This window comes from Hemicordylus capensis, chromosome 1 (assembly GCF_027244095.1).
Source record: "Hemicordylus capensis ecotype Gifberg chromosome 1, rHemCap1.1.pri, whole genome shotgun sequence".
Taxonomy (NCBI): domain Eukaryota; kingdom Metazoa; phylum Chordata; class Lepidosauria; order Squamata; family Cordylidae; genus Hemicordylus; species Hemicordylus capensis.
In genome coordinates, this window is record NC_069657.1 from 324,240,331 (window position 1) to 324,260,739 (window position 20,409).

The 20,409-nt window shown below is 42.2% G+C and overlaps 1 protein-coding gene across 9 annotated transcripts in view; it reads right to left on the bottom strand.

Moving 5' to 3' along the window:
* The window catches only part of USP45 (ubiquitin specific peptidase 45), a 99,925-nt gene that overhangs the window by 28,805 nt on the left and 50,711 nt on the right, over positions 1-20,409 (bottom strand). For 7 of the 9 annotated variants that reach the window (XM_053287696.1, XM_053287695.1, XM_053287694.1 and 4 more), the window contains 4 exons: positions 15,795-15,882; positions 5,820-5,909; positions 2,858-2,939; positions 640-731 (listed from right to left, as the gene is read on the bottom strand). In XM_053287696.1, the coding sequence (XP_053143671.1) occupies positions 640-731; positions 2,858-2,939; positions 5,820-5,909; positions 15,795-15,882 (352 nt within the window). Of the gene's footprint in view, positions 1-639; positions 732-2,857; positions 2,940-5,498; positions 5,626-5,819; positions 5,910-15,794; positions 15,883-20,409 lie in introns of those variants that run through there. The other 2 variants (XM_053287698.1, XM_053287701.1) reach the window with 2 other exon arrangements.

Genomic DNA, 20,409 nt, shown 5'->3' on the forward strand with positions numbered 1-20,409 from the left:
GAGATGTAAAACTCCCTTCTCTGTATGAAAAAGGAATTTAAGAATGCAATAGGTGCTTCTGAGTAGGGATGTGCATGGAACTGTTCAGCACTCCATTCTAGGAGCACCAAACTGGTTCCATCAACTGGCACTCAAACTGGTTCAGAGGGGGCGGGGGGGTCACTTTAAGGGGTGGGAAAGGCACTGCCTACCTGCCAGCCCCTGCCCTGCTGTTTCCCCACCCCCTGGCCAGCACTCCTCCAAAAAGCAGGTGCATGGGGCTGCAGCATGCCTCCTTGCAGCCAGAGAAGGCATGCAGCCCTGTGTCAGCCATTTGCGTGGCCACACTAATCCTGGCTGCAAGGAGGCATGTTGCAGCCCCATGCACCTGCTTTTTGGAAGAGCGCAGGGGGGGGGAAGCAGCAGGGTGGGGGCTGGCAGGTAGGCAGCACCTTCCCTGCCCCTAAAAGCGACTTCCTCCCTGCCCTCCCAGGAGTGCACAGAAACGGTTCTGTGCTTATCCCTACTTCCAAGCAGATTTCTGATATTCCATTATAAGATACGAATGAAACAGAGAGTACAGATTTTAACTGATAACACAAATATGTTCAAATCATTAACTGATATTTTCCATAACAAACTGAATTCCAAAATACCTACATTTTCACATTCCTCACACATGATAGTGCTAGTCAATTCACCAACAAAGATCCTATCTATGAAGTTCATCTTCACACCCTCTCTTCCATATGCTGAAAAAATATTGCCTTTTTTAAAATGTGGAAACACATCCATTCTAAAACACAGAACAATTCATTTTTATTTTTATTTTTCCTAAAAACATTCTAAAGAAAACATTGTGGATAAACATCAATATCATCAATCAATAATGAATAATATCTGAATTAATCAGTGCTTAATAATATTAACAAGAGTTACTAATGGATACATTTGGTTTTGATTTCTGCTTCCACTAGTTGGGTGAAAGGACATCTTTCAAAGGCATTAACATGAATCATGTTAATATATCCATTCATTTGCCTTTATGTCATAGTCATTAGTGGCAGTCCAGTGGCAGACATTAGTGGCAGTGCCAACCCAATAATGATATGCAAAAGGAAAATATCAGGGAGGCTGATAGGGCCTCCCCAGTACTATCAGTATCAGGCCAGCAATGACCCAATACTTTACTGATAATCCTTATCAGAAGCCAGCTTGCAGAGAACGTTTCTCTAAGCTGGCTGCTACCCTGAATGTAAAGGATTGCACCTAAACAAGTGGGGGATGAGAGCCAAGGGAATCCCCCATAAGCACCCAATGGGCCTCTGTGAGTTCTTCCTGGGGCAGGGTTACTCTTGCCCTCCACCTCCGATTTTGGGGGTGCAATCCTTATAAACCAGCCCAAAGCTGGCTTGGAGAGAAAGCCTCTCCAAGCTGACGGGCTGGTTTTGCTCCGATATTACAACCAAATGTAGAAGCATTTTGAATAGGATACGAGGGATTTTAGTCAGAATTCCAGCTATTGGGGCTCCCTGCAGTTGTATTGGAAATCCTGATGATGATGTCTGAAGGTGGGCACACTGGCCTGATATTCCTATTAGATCACCATGATTGTACAGCCCTTTAAAATATCTTCTCACCATGTGCTAGGGTCCCAGTGCTGATCCCCTCCACATTTGCTATTTTTATGTTGTTTTTTGTTTTTTAAATGGAAGCTTTAATGACACTTCTAGTGTCACATGTCGTTTGACTGTCCAGAGTGATTCAATTTCTTGCTCTATCATGGTAAACTATAGGGATATGCCCAAACCAATTTGGCATCTCCTTAGGGAAGTGCTGAACTGGCTCAGGTGCCCGCAGCTGTACCGGTTCGGCATGGCAGGGAGTGGTTCCTTTAAAAACAAGGTAAGCAGGTCCTTACCTGCTCCTCTACCACCCCATCACTTTTCCAGGTGCGGCGCTTGCTGTCCAAAGGGCTGCGCACAGCTGCAGCGCTGCTCCCAGCAGCCTGCACACGGCATCAGCATATACATGGCCCTATCAGTAACTTACTTTCTTAAACTTACTTTCAAGTAACTGTGTTCAATATTACAACCTGATCTTACAGAATGTATATTTATTTATATTTGAATTTATATACTGCCTTTCATAAAAAGAATATCCCAAGCAGGTGAGCATAAATTACAGGACAATAAAACAGCTCCATATAATCATTAAAAACTACAATGCATCAACACCATAAAACTAATAATCACCATATTATCCACCATAATCAGCAGCAGCAAGAGCACACAGGACCAACTCACTAGGGGCCAAAAGCTTGGGTCAACAAGACACTCTTCATCTGGTTCCAGAAGGAAGTAAGGGAGGGCAGAGAGTGGACACCCCCAGGAAGGGATTACATAGTCTGTGGGCAACAACTGGGTTGGCCTATCCAGGACAGAGAGGGTCTTCTCAGTTGTTGAGCTGCACTGGACAAGACTTCATGGAAGAACCTCCAGACTGTTTCTGAGAGTCCAATAAGTAGTATAAGTCCATTAAATTAAGAATGCAATCCTAAACACTTACTGGAATATCCCACAGAAAGCAGCACAACTGGCTTCAGAGAAATCATGCTAGGGATTGGGCTGTAACTTTTACAAATCAATAGGACAGGCAGGAGCAAAGGTAGCTGGTCTAGCTAGGACAATTACTGCCGTGTGTGTAAAACAATCTGATCAACTGAATGTTTTGCATGTGCACTAGATGGCACCAGACTAATAGGTACACGACCTGTAGAAGTCACACAGAATAGTGATTCAGAGGATTTCAGAACTCAATTGTGTAAATCAGATTGTATGCAAATAACGTAATGGAACTTTGCTAAAGAGCAACTTACCTTTAACTTTTCTTTTTGTCTCTTCGTCTGCAGTTTTAGTCGTTGGATTATTGAATGCTTTTAAGATTGCAGCTTGTATACGCTGTAACATAAATGTTTAGCAAGTATTTTAATCATTAGAAGTTCACAGTTACAAGTACTGTACATGTGAAAAGATGCAACAGTCAAAATTGTTCCCAGGCAAGGACTACTGTAATGAACACTGTGTAGGGCTGTCCTTAAAGACCACTCAGAAATGTGAGCTAATGCCACTAGATATTTTCTAATGGATACTGGAAGGCATGAACATACACAGCCCGCATTACATCCATTGCACTGGCTACCAGAATGCTTCTGGGCTCAATTCAAGGTGCTGGTGCTTAACGCTTAAGGTTTCTTACAAGTCTTCACTCAGATATTCTCCTATCAGGTCCAGACCAGCTTTGGTCATCCAGTCAGGCCCTGCTTCATGTTCCTTCTAGGAATTAGAAGCAGGGCCTTTACATCAATTGCCCCAATGCTGAAGAACAATCTCCCCCTTCCACTGATGTGTGTAGTTTCCTGCCCCTAAAGGCCATTGAGGAGGATTGCAAAGCATCTCTTGTCTGTCTGGCTTCTGATTGGACTAGTTAAGTCTGCTAGGGCTCTTTTGGCCAATGTTTTACTTTGCATTTTATGGAATTATAGTGTATCTGCATTTTAATTATTGTAAAAGCCACTTTAAGTTGTGAAAAGGCAGCTAAGAAATGTTTAACAAAATTCATTTATTTATCTAAGAAAGAAAACATGTTTCCAGTATTGCTTTAAAGCTCTGTGGTCTCCTAATTTGTGCTATCACTGTATAAAATTTAACTTTAATAATTAATGTTAAAGGTCTTTTCCTGGTTCCTCACTCCGCAAACAGCAAGTAGTGAACAGACTGAGTAATTATTTTTTTCCTTCCCTAAGAAGTGGAAAACTTTGAAATGTTATATAGAGGACTACAAAACCACTTTGCACTGTAGCAAGTGACCTGAATAATTCAGATCAACTAGGAATACTTGCAATGTGACATCTGCAACGGTGCTCAGCATACATCAAGAGGTAGTGTAATATAATAGCTCAATGTGAAGCCAGGAAGTTTCCAGTTCAAAAACACACTGCAGTCTCAACTCAGTAGGTGGCTCTCTCAATCTTAGCCCCAGTATGCAATGTAGAGATAACACCACTGGTTCTAAACACATTAATGGTATTCAGAAGATGGGGAGGGCAGGTGCAAGAAGGCTGCACAAATGTTACCTTTCCCCCGCAGACAATCATTCAACAGTCGTGGGAGCACAGACCACACTCCCACATGATCTATGCTGCTCCATGCTGTGCAGATCTCCAGAAGCCAGGGCAACGTGTTCCAGCCTCTGGGTATCCCACAATGCACTATGTGATTACCACAGTGCATTGGGGGGATACCCGCAAGAAACAGGCACTCTAGACGCCCATTTCTATGTCTCCTTAGGATGCGTGCAGCCCGAGGAGATACATGATCCTGGCAGCTGGGTTGAGGGCACACTTGCATCCTTAACCCTGGCTAAAAACTGGGCTTAAAAGTAGGATCAGGCTGGGCTGGAGTGCAGGGATATGCACGGATCGTGGTGCTTCACATGTGCAGTCTAGTCTGCCCTAACCTGGGTTAGACTGTGTGTAAAAACAGCCTTATCGGCTCACATACTGAGAGATGCTGCATAGGATGTGGAGTTCACACAACTGTTGCCATGAAATTATCCGATCCTTTTAAAGCCGTCAAAACTAGTTGCTATCACCACATCTTATGGTAACAAATTCCATAGATTAATTATGCTCTGTGTTGAAGAAACTGTGCCAGTCTGTTTGTGTACAGTTTAAGGTGCTGGTTTCTAACCTTTAGATCCCTAAACAGTTTCAGTCCCAGACACCTTATCCATCTAACAAGATCCACTGGGAGGGGCTCAGCTCCGCATGCTGGTGCTTGCTGAGAGTAGTGTGAAGTGCTTGTGGGTCAGGGCCTTCTCACTAATGGTCCTGGGTTGTGGAACTTGCTTTCAGTTGAGATCTGTGCCACCTTTGCTCTCCCAGTCCTTCATAATCACCAAGAGACCGTTCTTTCTATTCAGGTCTTTGATTGGTAGTGTGCACTGCTGACTGGTGATTGCCTTTTAAATTGGTTTTTATAGCTGATGCTGTTTTGATTTTCTACTGATTTTATTATGTTTTAGTGATGTGCTGTCACTTTAATTTTTTGAATGCCACCCCTTACAGTAGATGCCTTTTTTCTAAACTAAATAAGTCCAAATGTCTTAGACTTGCCTTGTAAGGAAGGAGCTCCAGTCCCATGATCATTTTGCTGGCCCTACAATATTGTAGGTATTGTATCCCAACTCTACAATATCCTTTTTCAGATGCAGCAACCAGAACTGTACACACTATTCCAACTACGGTCACACCATAGATTTATATTTAATATGAAGGATTACCTCCTTGCCTTGAATTGATCTTAATGAGGACTTAATTTTTCAAACATTGTGTTAAGGAAGTTGCCAAATTACCCACACATAGACTGGGTAAATTCACAGTCAGGTAATGACAAAAAGGTCAAATTTCTAGATACGCTGAATGACTGTACCCTAGAACAGTTGGTCTTGGAACCAACCTGAGAGAAGGTGACCTTGGACTTAATCCTGAATGGCACCCAGGACCTGGTGCGTGATGTCAGTGTCATCGACCCTTTAGGGAACAGTGACCATAGTGAGATCAAATTCAGCATATATGCGGGGAGAGAATCACCAAAGAAGTCTAACACAGAAACTTTGAATTTCAGAAGAGGAAACTTCTCCAAAATGAGGAGTATGGTGAAAAGAAAGCTGAAAGGGAAAATCAGGAGAGTCATTTCACTCCAGAATATATGGAGTTTACTCAAAAATACAGTACTAGAAGCCCAGTTAGATTGTATACCCAAAAGGAGGAAAGGTACCACTAAGTCCAGGAAGATGCCAGCATGGCTAACAGGTAACGTCAAGGAAGCCATAAAAGGGAAGAAGACTTCCTTCTGAAATTGGAAGGCCTGTCCAAATGAAGAGAACAGAAAGGAACATAAACTCTGGCAAAATATATGACAACAAGGGAAGCGAAAAGAGAGTTAGAGGAACATTCAACTAAAAGCATCAAGGGGAATAACAAAAACTTCTTTAAATACATCAGATTCAGGAAACCTGACAGGGAGGCGGTTGGACCTTTGGATAATGAGAGAGTGAAAGGGATTATTAAGGATGATATGGAGGTTGCAGAGAAGCTAAATGAGTTCTTTGCGTCCATCTTCACGGCAGAGGATATTGAGCATATACCTGTTCCTGAACCAGGCTTTTTGGGGATGGAGGCTAAAGAACTGAGTCAGATAGAAGTGGCAAGAGATGATGTTCTAAACTGTCTGGAAAAACTGGAAACTAGCAAATCACCAGGGCTGGATGGCATCCATCCAAGAGTCCTCAAAGAACTCAAATGTGAAATTGCCAACCCCCTTGCTAAAATATATGACTTATACCTGCAATCAGGCTCTGTACTGGAGCACTGGAAAGTAGCAAATGTAACACCGGTTTTCAAAAAGGGATCCAGGGATGATCCGGGAAACTACAGGCTGGTTAGCTTAACGTCCGTTCCAAGCAAATTGTTGGAAAGCATTCTCAAGGATAAAATTGTAAAGCACATAGAAGAACAGGCCCTGCCGGGAAAGAACCAGCATGGCTTCTGCAAAGGGAAATCTTGCCTCACAAACCTTTTGGAGTCCTTTGAGAGTGTCAACAAGTGTGTGGATCAAGGTGATCCAGTTGACATAGTATACCTGGACTTCCAAAAAGCTTTCGACAAAGTTCCTCATCAAAGACTCCTGAGGAAACTTACCAGTCATAGGATAAGGGGACAAGTACATGTGTAGATTGATAACTGGTTGAAAGACAGGAAACAGAGTGTAGGGATAAACGGAGAGTTTTCACAATGGAGGGAAGTAAGAAGTGGGGTCCCCCAAGGATCTGTACTGGGACCAGTGCTTTTTAATTTATTCATAAACTAGTTGACCTAGCGGAGAGCATATGTGCCTCTAGTTCTCCCTGTCTCTCCTCCCCCATCTTCATTTCTTTCTCCCCCCCCACCTTCAGCCCCATTTCCTTCCCCCCAGCCCCATTTCTTTCTCTCCCCCCGCCACCCGCAGCCCATTCTCTCTTGGCAGCCAGGCTGCTTTTCTTCAGCGGCCGGCAGTCTGCCAGCAGTCACTTCTCCTTCGCAGCTGCATGCTGGTGGCTGCTTCCCCTGCACAGTTGCCTGCCGTCCTGGCAGCCACCACTTCCCGTGCGGCCAGCCAGATTGGCGGCCGCCACTTCTCCTCCGCACCTGCTTCTCTTCCCATTCCTGTCACTATTCTGCAGCTCTCGCGAGAGCTGCCATGCATGGCATTAGTGGCGGGTACATTTAAGAGAATTAAATACATAGATAGATGATCTAGAAGTAGGGGTAAGCAGCGAGGTGGCCAAATTTGCAGATGATACCAAACTCTTTTGGGTAGTGAGATCCAAAATGGATTGTGAGGAGCTCCAAAAGGATCTCTCCAAATTGGGTGAGAGGGCAATAAAATGGCAAATGCGGTTCAGTGTCAGCAAGTGTAAAGCCATGCAGATTGGGACGAAAAACTGCAACTTCAAGTATACATTGATGGGATCTGAGCTGTCGGTGACCGACAAGGAGAAGGAACTTGGGGTTGTGGTAGACAGCTCGTTGAAAGTGTCGACTCAATGTGTGACAGCTGTGAAAAAGGCCAATTCCATGCTAGGGATCATTAGGAATGGGATTGCAAATAAAACTGCTAATATTGCCAGGAAAACCGCCCAGAGACTCAAGTTTGGGGCAGTATAGAAATATTTTAAATAAATAAAAATCTTATAATGCCCTTATACAAAACTGTGGTATGGCCACAACTGGAGTACTGTGTACAATTCTGGTCACCACATCTAAAAAAGGACACTGTAGAACTGGAAAAGGTGCAGAAGAGGGCAACCAAGATGATCAGGGGCCTAGAGCACCTTTCTTATCAGGCAAGGCTACAACACCTGGGGCTATTTAGTTTAGAAAAAAAGATGACTGCGGGGAGACATGATAGAGGTCTATAAAATCATGCATGGTGTGGAGAAAGTGGATAGAGAGAAATTCTTCTCCCTCTCACATAACACTAGAACCAGGAGTCATCCCATGAAATTGATTGCCAGGAAATTTAGGAACAACAAACGGAGGTACTTTTTCATACTACGCACAATCAACTTGAGGAATTCTCTGCCATAAGATGTGATGACAACCAACAACCTGGATGGCTTTAAGAAGGGTTTGGATAACTTCATGGAGGAGAGGTCTATCAATGGCTACTAGTCAGAGGACCCGAGTTCAAATCCCCATTCAGCCATGATACTTGCTGGGTGACTCCGGGCCAGTCACTTCTCTCTCAGCCTAACCTACTTCACAGGGTTGTTGTGAGGAGTAACTTAAGTATGTAGTACACGGCTCTGGGCTCCTTGGAGGAAGAGTGGGATATAAAATGTAAAATAAATTTTTTTTTAAAGGCAGGATGTCTCTGAGTACCAGTTGCAGGGGAGTAACAGCAGGAGAGAGGGCATGCCCTCAACTCCTGCCTGTAGGCTTGCAGAGGCATCTGGTGGGCTACTGTGTGAAACAGGATGCTAGACTAGATGGGCTTTGGGCCTGATCCAACAGGGCTGTTTCTATGGAGTTGACTGTGGAACCTACAGATCTATGTTCACCAGGCACTTAAAAAACAAGGCCCTAATATAACCTTTACTTGGTGGCTAAAACTGCATTAGTCTTAATATGTTCCAATATAGCAATCAAGGAGAAAACGATAGAAAAGCCCACATGTGGCCTGAGATTTAACAGCAGCAATATGGCCAAGCATTAGTACACATCATCAATGTTTTAATAGATGGCTGTATTTAGGAAAGAGAATAAGCAACTAAGTTATAGAAACAGTTCTTTATAAACTCAGTTTATAGGAGTTTATATGTCTATTTTATTAGACATATGCTAATAAAATATTTCAACGTCACAATTTCAAAAAGGTAGAAAAGATATAACTGTTATGCGCATCCCCAGCCCTCATAGGTATTCTTGGTGTTTCAGCTCTTGATTGATTATTTCCATGATTGTAACCTTCATCTGTTCATCTTAAGCGTGGTTTGTTTCAGCAAAGGTGAGAGAGAAAGTTATACCAAGGATACTGGGCACTACTAATGTGCACAAACTGATGTTCATGCACCGGTTTGGCTCTGCGGGGAGTGGGATCTTTTTAAACATGAGAGCAGATCCTTACCTGCTCTCCGCCACCAAATGCAGCTTTCTGCTGCAGTGGCACTTGTCCCAAGAACCCATAGGTGGCACCAGGATGTCATATATGTGCTGGCACTGCATGCGGGTTCATGGGACAAATGCCTCCGCATGCAGCAGCGGAGAGCAGGTAAGGATCTGCTCTCCTTTTAAATCCCGCTCTCCACCCACCCTCCCGAGGCACTGAACCAGTGCATGAACCTCAGTCCGTGCACATCCCTACTGGACACTGAACTTGTTGAAAGATTCATTAGCAGCCTCGGAAGATTGTAACTGCAGTATGAACATTAGATCAGTGGAGCCCCACGGTATCATGTCCCAGGTATCTGGCATATGTACTCTATATAGAAATTTAGCTCAATTGTAACCTTACCCCCTTTTCCTCCTAAATTCCCACTTTGAAGGGCCAATAAAAGACTTGCTGGTCAAAAGGGGCAGGAAAGGAAGCAATCGTTGTTTAACAATTAGTGCTTATCCATGAATACGACAATGAATATTTATATACCGCTTTTCAACAAAGAGTTCCCAAAGCAGTTTACATAGATATAAACAAACCAACAAAATGGCTCCCTGTCCCCAAAGGGCTCACAATTGGAAAAGAAACATAAGATAGACACCAGCAACAGCCACAGGAGGAATACTGTGCTGGGGATGGATAGGGCCAGTTGCTCTCTCCCTGCTAAATAAAGAGAATCGCCACTTTTAAAAGGTGCCTCTTTGCTGAGTTAGAAGGAGTTAGGGTTAGCAGGGGGAAGGCCGAAAACCCCAGCAGGGGAGAAGGTGAAAACAACTCATATGACTATCCTATACCAAGACATGGGGAGCAGGAGATAAGCACCATAATGAAGAACCAGTTTTTATGACAAGGTGAAAGGGTGAGAAAGGAATAACATTCTCTGAGACCAGAATCTGGAGGGATGGCGTTGGAGCTGGCATAATTACGTCCTTGATGGATGTGAGGGCTGACCCCACCACCCACCGCCAAGATTTTCAAAGGCTGAGAAGAGTATAAGATCTGAAAGTCCGGTCCAGACAATCAGAAGGCAAGTCCAGAAGATATGTCTTCACCCTCTCCAATGCTGCAGCATCCCCGCACCCCAGCTTCGTGTAGGCCATCTTCTCTTCAGACTCCAGCTTCTTGATCTTCGGATGAACAGTGAACTGGCCATTCACTGGTTCCCTATTCCTTGGTAATGGACTTTTTCCTTTTCCCTTCTCCCCTCTCCCCACCTCTATTAGATAGCCTTGCATATATTTAGAATAAGCCTCTGCTTGCCAGGACACTTTTTCTATTGTAATTCTTTGAAATTGATTCCCAAGTAAAAATACAAAAGACATTCCTGGTCTAGTTCCTTGTGTCTCCTCACACACCTACTGGTCAAGCCCCCCCCCCCTTGAAACTGATAGCTGACAGAACAGAAACCATAAGGAAGGTCTCTTAGACCAGGAGAGAGAGGTACACTGGTGCATTTGGCTCACTGGTGCATTGCACACACTGTTACTCTCTTTTCCCTGCCTTAAAGACCGAAGGCCAACGAGAATGTAACATTATCATGACCCAGAAGTGTTTATAAGAGGACCTAGTCCACTTATACAGCAGGAACATCTAAATAAGCTGTTGAAATTTGTTTGGAAACATTAAAAACAATTACTGTGCACTGATTAAGTGATAGTTTCTACTTTGGAAGTACGTGACCTGTCTAGTGTATTAACTCCCACTGCCCCAAGCCCCTCTTTGTTCATCTTAAATTCAACAATATACTAACAGGACTAATCAATAGATAATTCAGCAAGTTGGATACCATAAATGGGTTTAAGGCCATAAGCGACTCCCTTTTTGTTGGGATTAGTGCATTGAACCATTTATTTAGGTCAAAGGAAGACACAGTCTTTGAAGGGTTTGGGTGCGGCTAACAATGGCATCAGACATTAATCAATTAGCAGCAGGGTTCAAATACTTCAAGCCCTGGTGTGAAGCATCTCCAGTGCACAATCCTGGAAACAGCGGACACTGCCATTTTGACTGTGGCATCGATTGTTTCCATTTTTGTAAAAGGTTCACTTACATACATTAGAGTAATTTAGAAGAATGCAAATTCAAAAGCACCCAGGATTACAAAAAAGGAAAGCATTCCATGTTCATAAATGGGATATCAGTATGAGCAAAAAATGGATGACACTTTAGAACTATATTTCACAATATAAAGTGTACAATTAAGCAGTAATATATACTAAATTGACTCAGAAAATGCTTGCAAATTAGATAATTCAGCTGGACATAAAGCTGATTATAGGTGGAAAGTAGCTACTTGCTATTATAGCAAGACTGTTGCCTAAACTTTACACTCAAAGCAGATACACTTAAGAACAGCATGAACATGAGTAGTATTATAATAATTTTTAAAAGATTCTGGTGGCAGACACATTGCTGTAGGCTTTCTCCAATTTAAAAAAAAAAAAAAAAGCACATGGTAGCAACACTCCCCAACAATAGCACGATCAACAGCTGTGGAGTTCCCATGACAGACAATGTTGCTCATGTTTGTTTCAGACTGGCACAACTGTCACTGCTCACAAGATTGACCAGATCCACACAACTGACATTCTCAGTTTGTCACACCGACTATAGACCCGAAAATGGGGAAGGGGGGGGGGAACCCAACAGCTTTTACTAGTAATGTTCCTTGCTGTGTTGCCTGAGGTGATAAAGTCACTGTTCACAGTAGTGTACCATTATCATGGTCAAACATGTGCTTAATTGTTGTCAATGGTGGGATCAGCTTTTGCTTCCCCACAGCTAGAAATGGGAGCAGGGGAGGGGAAGGGAACATGGTAGGGCCACTCAGCAGATTCTCTTTTTCCAGTTTAATAAGGATAGCATGCAAAGTGAGACAATAAGAAAATACACTTTCAGCAAAGGATAATCATGCTGATTTTGGTTTATTCATTCCTTAATAATATTAACTAATACTACCTGTAGTTATTGCTACTAAATTCCACAAAAGTTATCTAGTATTTCAATCAACATTAATTTGAACATCCCGAACTGAAAAAACAAACCAATCCTCTTGTTCTATTACTTGTTTACAAAGTAAAAACTTTAACATATCTAAAATGTGCACACAAAAGCTGATCTATACATTTGTAAGGGGAGAAGATACTCTGTACACTATACCATCATAACAATGTAGATGCAAAACTAAAGTGCTTTGCAACCAGATCATGATCTGCTACGAACCCTTGAATGAAAATGAAATATATCATGTGATGACACTCCTGAACAGGACTCTGTATGTCCAATTTCATTTTGGCATTCACCAGTTCAACAAGTCTTAGAAGACCCAAGGATGGAGCAGGTAACTTCCACGCTGATTTTTTTAACCTTACTGATGATGTGAGAAGTGTTGATATCAGACATGGCTCTGCTCCAAGCCTAGCTTATATTTGCATCAGACAATGACATCCAAGGCTTTGGGCTACAGATTTATCTATTTTCACATTTATATCCCACTCTTCTCCAAGGAGCCCAGAGCAGTGTACATGGTTATGTTTATCCTCACAACAACCTTGTGAGGTAGGTTAGGTTGAGAGATAAGTGACTGATCTAGAGTCATCCAGTGAGTTTCATGGTTGAATGGGGATTTGAACACGGGTCTCCCTAGTCCAACACTCTAACCACTACACCATGCTGGCTCTCAAAGATTCCACAAACATTACACAAAACAAGTGAGTGGCCCACTGAATAGTCTGGATTGCTGAAGCTAAACAGACGTTGGCCTGATTGTGGCTTGGATGGAAACTACTGAGAGACCTCCAGTCTCTCTAAGTTGCTCTAATATTTTAAAAGAAAAAGAATGAGAAATAAATATAATTAAATACAAACAATAGCCCTGTATGGTAAATTAAAGGCACATTTCTATGCTTCTGCATTAACACAGAAACAGAGAAAAGAATAATCCTTATTCCATTTCTGCACTATATGAGAAAGCTGGTTTAGCTTGGCACTTAGTGCATGGGTTATTAGCCACCAAATGTCTGAAACAGATTCGGTTCATGGATCTCTCATGTCACATCCAGTTTAGTGCTCAGTCACCCCACAGCAAGAGGTATGGTCAGGAGATCACAGCTTTGCAGGCACCTTCTAATGGCACAGCAGGGAAGTAACTTGCCTAGCAAGCAAGAGGTTGCCAGTTCAAATCCCCGCTGGTAAACACCTATATCAGGCAGCAGCGATATAGAAAGATACTGAAAAGCATCATCTCACACTGTGCGGGAGATGGCAATGGTAAACCCCTCCTGTATTCTACCAAAGAAAATTTCTGTGGTCACCAGGAGTAGACTCTGACTCGACGGCACAACTTTACTTTACTTATTTTACAGCTATCACCCAATTAATCTGAGGCTATGTGGCAAGACAGGCAATGGAGGCTTCCTCTCTCACTGGGAATCAAGTGGAGGATGAGCTGCTTTTTGTCATTGCCACTTTTGTCACAAGTTCATGCTCCTTCATCCACTCCTACAGTAGAGAGCTCTCCTACAAGAGAGCTGGTGCAGAATGGGCCTGAAATACAAGGGCCATGAAGTCCTTAGTTCAAACTGCAGCTCAGCTATGAACTCACTCCAAGGTGTCAGGCAACACCCTACATGACAACAATGGGATAAAAACTCTGACTAAACATACAGAGTTATTGTCAGGGTTATTGGTGGTGATGAGTACAATTATAATGGTTAAATGAGTAAGATACCCACAACCACAGTGCCTAAGAAGGGAAGAGATTAGTACAGACTTTGTACTCCAAAGTTTTGTCATTGAGTTACAGTGGTCAAATATAGGGCTACTTCACACATTACATTTTACAGATGCACACCCCAGATGCACATCTGATGAACACGCAATACAGATGCAAAACACATGTATTGTACAGGTGCATTCATTAAAGAGCCCAGATTGGCTATGGCTCCCTTGCAAGTGTATGGTAGGAAACCTGAATTGCCTGCAGTGTGAAATGGCATCTAGACTGAATGGCCGACATCCTAACGAAACATACATGCTTTGAGGGACTGTGGGGTACGATGGGAGCCATCGCACAACTCTCCCATTGCCTGAGGATCAGCGACATGTTACTGCAGCACCTTTCCAAAGCATGGGAGAATGTGCTTGGAACTGTAATGACTCTGGCACAAGAGCATGTGCACAGGGAGAACGGAGGAGTTGCACAAGGTCTCCTGTCATGTCCCTGCAGTCCCTCGAAGCACGCACGCTTTGTCAATCAGGATGTCAGCCAGTACGTTTAGTGTCAGAGTTGTCTCACCTGAACAGATATGAATCATAAGAATGCATTGAACATAGGGAATTGCCTTATACTGAGTTAGACCATTGGTCCAGCTAGATCAGTATTGTCTACACTGTCTGATAGTGGTTCTCAAGGGTTTCAGGTGGGTATTTTCCCAGCTATTCTTGGAGATGCCAGGGATTGAACTTTCAATCTTCTGCATGCAAAGCACATGTTCTACCACTGAGCTACATTCCTCCCCGACAAGAAGGTCTGAGTTGCAGAATCACTTTTCTAAGCAAGCATGTGGTAGCAATCCTTTGATGTGTGGAGTTATCCTACCACTGATGGCTCCACAATGAACAGATCTTCACACAAAGAACCACTCGGTGACACATGCTTTGATCAGTCAGGCTATCATACAATAAAATGCAAGGACCATATTAAAAAAACCCAGGGTTAATAATTTTCTTAATATTAAATATAAAAGAGTACAGACTACATTGGAAAAAATTAACACCCAGGGTTACTCGAATATATATATTTTAACAATATTTATTATTATTTATTTGATTTGTATACCGCCCTTCTAAAATGGCTCAGGGTGGTTTACAATTAAAAGAAACCACTAAAACAGTAAAGAGCTAAAACAGATTAAATACAACATAACAATTTAAAAGTATTTGAAAAACAACAATAAAACAATTACAGTGATTAAAATCCCAAAATCGGGTTTTGAATTGTAAAATAAACCAGATATTAAACCCCCCAAAATTTAGGAAGCTGAGAAAGCTTGGGTGAAAAGATGAGTTTTCAGGTGTTTTTTGAAAATTGCCAGAGATGGGGAGGATCGTATCTCAGCAGGGAGCGCATTCCACAATCTTGGGGCAGCAACCAAGAAGGCCCGTCTTTGTGTAGCCACCAAACGAGCTGGCAGTAACTAGAAATGGACCTCCTCAGATGACCTCAATGGGTGGTGGGGCTCATAATGAAGAAGACGCTCTCTTAGATACCCAGGGCCTAAGCCGTTTAGGGCTTTGTAAGTTATAACTAGCACTTTGTATTTTGCCTGGGAACCTATTGGCTTTAAGCTATATTTATTGACTTTAAGCTATATATAAACAATGGTGTTGGCTTCCCATATATTTTTCCAAAACAGTTTTTACTATTGCAGTGTTCTGCCTTGGAAACTTTGTTGCTCCTCTGGTATTTTATCACTGATTATTTTAAAGTAGCTGCCACACCTACCTACCTTCCACTTTGCAAAATAAAATAAACACAATATACACTTAACTCACCTTTGTTTCTTCTATCCTCATTGTATCCAGCAAGTAGTGGAGAACTTCTTGACTGTCCTGCTGTTGAAATCCCTTAAACCGGGGAGCCCTGTAGTGAGGGGAAATAGGCAAATATCTTAGGGAAGAACGTTTAGGTTGAAGAACAGCATCACTTGCCTTATACATAAGGTAAATTACAGTATATCAAATATGTATTTGCAAAAGGATCCTGTCAGAACCATGGGCAAAAAAGGGACACCAAGACATGGATATGTAGGACATCTAGTTTTAACCTTAATTTTAATAAGATTTAATCTGTGTAGCGGATTAAAACCTTTGTCTCAGAGCAAGCTCATGTGAAGGAAAGAAATGCTAAATCATCCCTGCTGAGCTTCCTAGCTAGGCTTCTCCTAGAACTATTATGTAATCACCAGCAGGTTCAAAGGCTGCCACCACCACCCCACTTATCGACAGAGGGTGGAATCCCAGGGAAAACTCTTTTATTTTGCTATTGGAGAAGTATAACAATCTTTCACGTGCAAGTCTACAAGTGGTGAGAAAACTGATAGCTGCTGAATGTCTGAGGACATGATTGCACCAGAGAAAATCCCCTTGAGCCCTATGTTTCCCAACTTTTAAAAAAATCAACACAGAGAATCTTGTAAAAAAGAAAAGAACTTAAAAAAAAACCCCAGTTTTATTCAATTACTACAGACTGCTTCCGCCTGAGGCTTCTAGCTTTCTTAGATACACTCAAAAATACTTAGTAGGTTACAAAAATAGGTTGTCTTAGGCACGTTTAAATGTTTAGAGTGTCTTTTGCAATACCCTAAGTAGAATGGGCATAGGCTAGTCTTTCTTATTTTAATTACATTGCAGATAATCAATATTAGAACAGTATCAGGGATATACAAAAGCACACACGCCAAAAAACCAGAAATTATAACGCAAAGTCTGACTAAACAGACTTTTCCCTAGACTAAACTTCCCGAAACCAAAGTCCAGGCTTCCTTTCCTTGAAATCACCAAACTCCAGAGGAGAATTCAAGCTTCCTGCCCTCCTATCTTTCAAAGATCCGCAGAGTCATTTTCCTGCAGCCATCCTCCATGGCCACATGTACTTCTCTAACCAAGAACTTCCCTTATTGTTCCCAGAATTCCCTGCAATCACTCTTTAGGTCCCACCCACCTGGTGTACTGATTGGCTGCCCTGGAGTTCACCAGCATGTCAGTCAAGACAAGGGTTCACTCCCTGTTAACTCTTTATGGGGAGGGATGGCTGATCACTACAAACTGGTTTAAATGTTGCTTGATTCTAACTGGTTTATTCTGTGTTTTTTCTTTTAATGTAAACTGCTCTGAGCCACTTCAGGAACGGCAGTATATAAACTGAATTAAACAAAGAAATAAATGAATGAAGATGATGAGAGATAGAGCTCAGTGTCATCTGCATATTGCTGACAACTCAGTCCAAGTCCCCCCATTAGTAATCGGCAATTACTTCTCCCAGCGGTTTCATATAGAGATTAAACAGCATGGGGGACAAAACCAAACTCTGCAGGACCCCACAGGTAAACAGCCAAGAAGCCAAACAGTAGTCTCCCAGCACCACCTTTTGGAACCTCCCCGCAAGAAAGGACCAAAGCCACTCCAAAGCAGTGTCTCTAATCCCTGTACTCTAGAGGCAATCAAGAAGGATACCATGGTCAATAGCATCGAATGCCACTGAGAGGTTCAGCAGAACCAATGGAGATGTTCTCCCCCTGTCAAGCTCCCAGCATAGGTCATCCACTACAGTAACCAAGGCAGTTTCAGTCCCATACCCAGGACAGAAGTCTGACTGAAAGGGTTCTAGATAATCTGTATCATCCCAGACCCTCTGCAGCTGAGACTCCACCACGCTCTTTATCACCTTGCCCAAAAAGGGAAGGCTAGAAACAGGTAACTAGCTGCTGCCACCCTTAATGCTCAGTGTTCTCTTCTGTCTCTCCACTTTCCCAGTGCTACTACCACTTTTGGCTGATGTGTGAGCAATTGGTGTCAAGCTGAACAACTTGCCAGGGCTGAAAGGGTCTCTAGAATCCAGTGTAGGTTATTTGAGGGCCACAGCTGGATGCTGTGAGAATGCAGATCTCTTGCATGTTAGTGATGCAGTAAGTTCTACTTGACGTTTCACTGAAAATCAATAGTAATTTATTGTGCATAAACATACTTAAGATCTGTTTGTACAGCTGAATAGAAGTTCCACTGAAATTACTAAGGTTCCTTTGAATGACATGTGTTTAGACTGAGGGGCAGATATGAAGACTATACCTTACATAAGATGAAAGCAAATGATTGGGGGGGAGGGATATAGGAAATAAGGTATACTGTTCTGAATTTCAGCGGTGAATTATTGAAATTGAAAACGAAATTGCATTATTTCTTTTCAAAGTGTAAAGTTTGCTCTTCAGCTCACAGGCAAGATGCTTGTTGCTGAACTCATATATAAAGTGACATTCCTCTTCCTTTTGTCTAGAAAGTATATGCCTTCCAGTCAGGGTGAGAGCTATACAACTGCAAATTAAATGCAATCTTACCAAGGACCCTTTGAACTTAGTTGGATTCACTTCTATTAACCCTGTTTAGGACTGGGGTATAAACCTGTAGACATCAGCTTCTTTGAAGTAAGTTTTCAAATTGCCGGATCTCAACAGGTCTGTACCAAATATGGACAGGTGGTGGTGCTTCAAACTTAGTTGCACTATGACAACTTTCAGACAGATTAGACAAATCTTTTGTATGGTATAACCAATATAATGTCCAGGGTTAAACATGGCAGAACATTGATGAGGGGGTTACTCCTCACATAATTATACAGGCACTCTTGTACCTATAGGACAAACATAAAATACGATGTATTATCATTGCACAAAAACGATAACATAAATGATTCCCCCCACCCCACAGCTTCTTTATAGCGAGTTTTCTCCATCATTTCTCAACAAATCTGCACCAAATTTGGGCAGGTGCCGACTCTTGTCAAACTAATTACTCCGTGTTAAATTCCAGGCAAATTAAACAGATAGTATGGATTTTATCATAAATAAATTGTCTAGAGTTCCACATTCTGCTGAGGAGACAGATGCCATGATTTTTCCAGGCAAGCATTCTATCACAGAATCTGGTGTAGTGGTTAGAATGTTGGACTAGGACCAGGGAGAGCCGAGTTCAAATCCCTGCTCAGCCAAGAAACTCACTGGGTGACTCTGGGCCAGTCACATCTCTCAGCCTAACCTACCTCACAGGGTTGTTGTGGGAATAAACATAACCATGTACACCATTCTGGATTCCTTGGAGGATATAAATGTAACAAATAAATAAATAGATCCTGTTTCTTCCATGTGGTGCAATGTATGCTTTTAGTGGATTAGGTTGTTATAGTAGGAAATAACTTAATAACTTAAAACCAAAACTTATAACCAAAGCTTAATAACTTGAGAAACGTTGAAAGGGTTCTACCCGTCCCCCTGGAAAAAAAACAATGAACATATTCTATTGTTGACCTGAATATCTGAACATTTTTTAAAAGGGCAAGGGGGGGGGGGCTAAATTAGTCGAAAACAGATCACCAACATTTGAAAATCAGCTTCTTTGCAATCAGTTTTCAAACTGCTCTATCTCAGTCATTTCTCAATGGATCAGCATGAAATTAGCAGGTGGCACTTGTTATGTAAGGTGGCACTTGCTCCATGCCAAATATCAGGAGGATTAGAAAGATGGTTTGGATTTTATGACCAATATACTGTTCAGGGCTTAATATGATAAGAATTAATATTGTTACTCCTCGCCTTAACACTCCTGGTAACTGTCAAGAAACAATAATTTGAACTGCAGAATACCACACATTTATCTAAGCTGTTCATGCAAGCCTGGACCACAATTACATCTGAAGCTGAAAAAGAAAGTTGCTTGTAGATACCAGCAAATGTCAAAGTCATAACTTTGAGGAGTGAGGCAAATACATAACTGTGGGCCACTCTTCTCAAAATACTGTGCAGAATATAACTGACAGAACAGAGCTCACATAGAAATATAATAAAACCTGAATACTAAGGAAAACAAAATACTTCCTGTTTTGCTCAGTTCCATCTCTTAAGAAAATTAAAGGAAGGGGGTCCAATTTTCATTTGTAGCCCAAGGAAGGATGTTCTGAACTGTCACAGCAAGATAGGAGATTTCAGTGCCTGTCAGCAACATGTCCTGCATACATAACATCATTTGTCATTTGCCCAGACAACGTCTTTTCAATCCAGACTGATGGGTGCGGGGGGGGGGGGAGCTACCAACTCCCAAAACAAACAAGCCCAGATTTATACAACATAGCGAATGCAACAGCAAAATATATGTGTGAAGGGGCTGTTAACGGGGCACGACACAGCAATAAGTGACATTCCTGATCTTCCTAGAGAACAAAATTGGTCAGCTGCTATAGAACAAATGCCCTCTCATTTTGCCTAGGATTCTTTGAAAGTCACTTCTCTAGAAACCACCAAACAAGCCCCTCTATCCAATCTCACCTGAAGGCCTAAAACACAGGGCTTCTACCCTGAATCTACTTCAGAGGAGAGTGTATACATTCACACACCAGCCACCC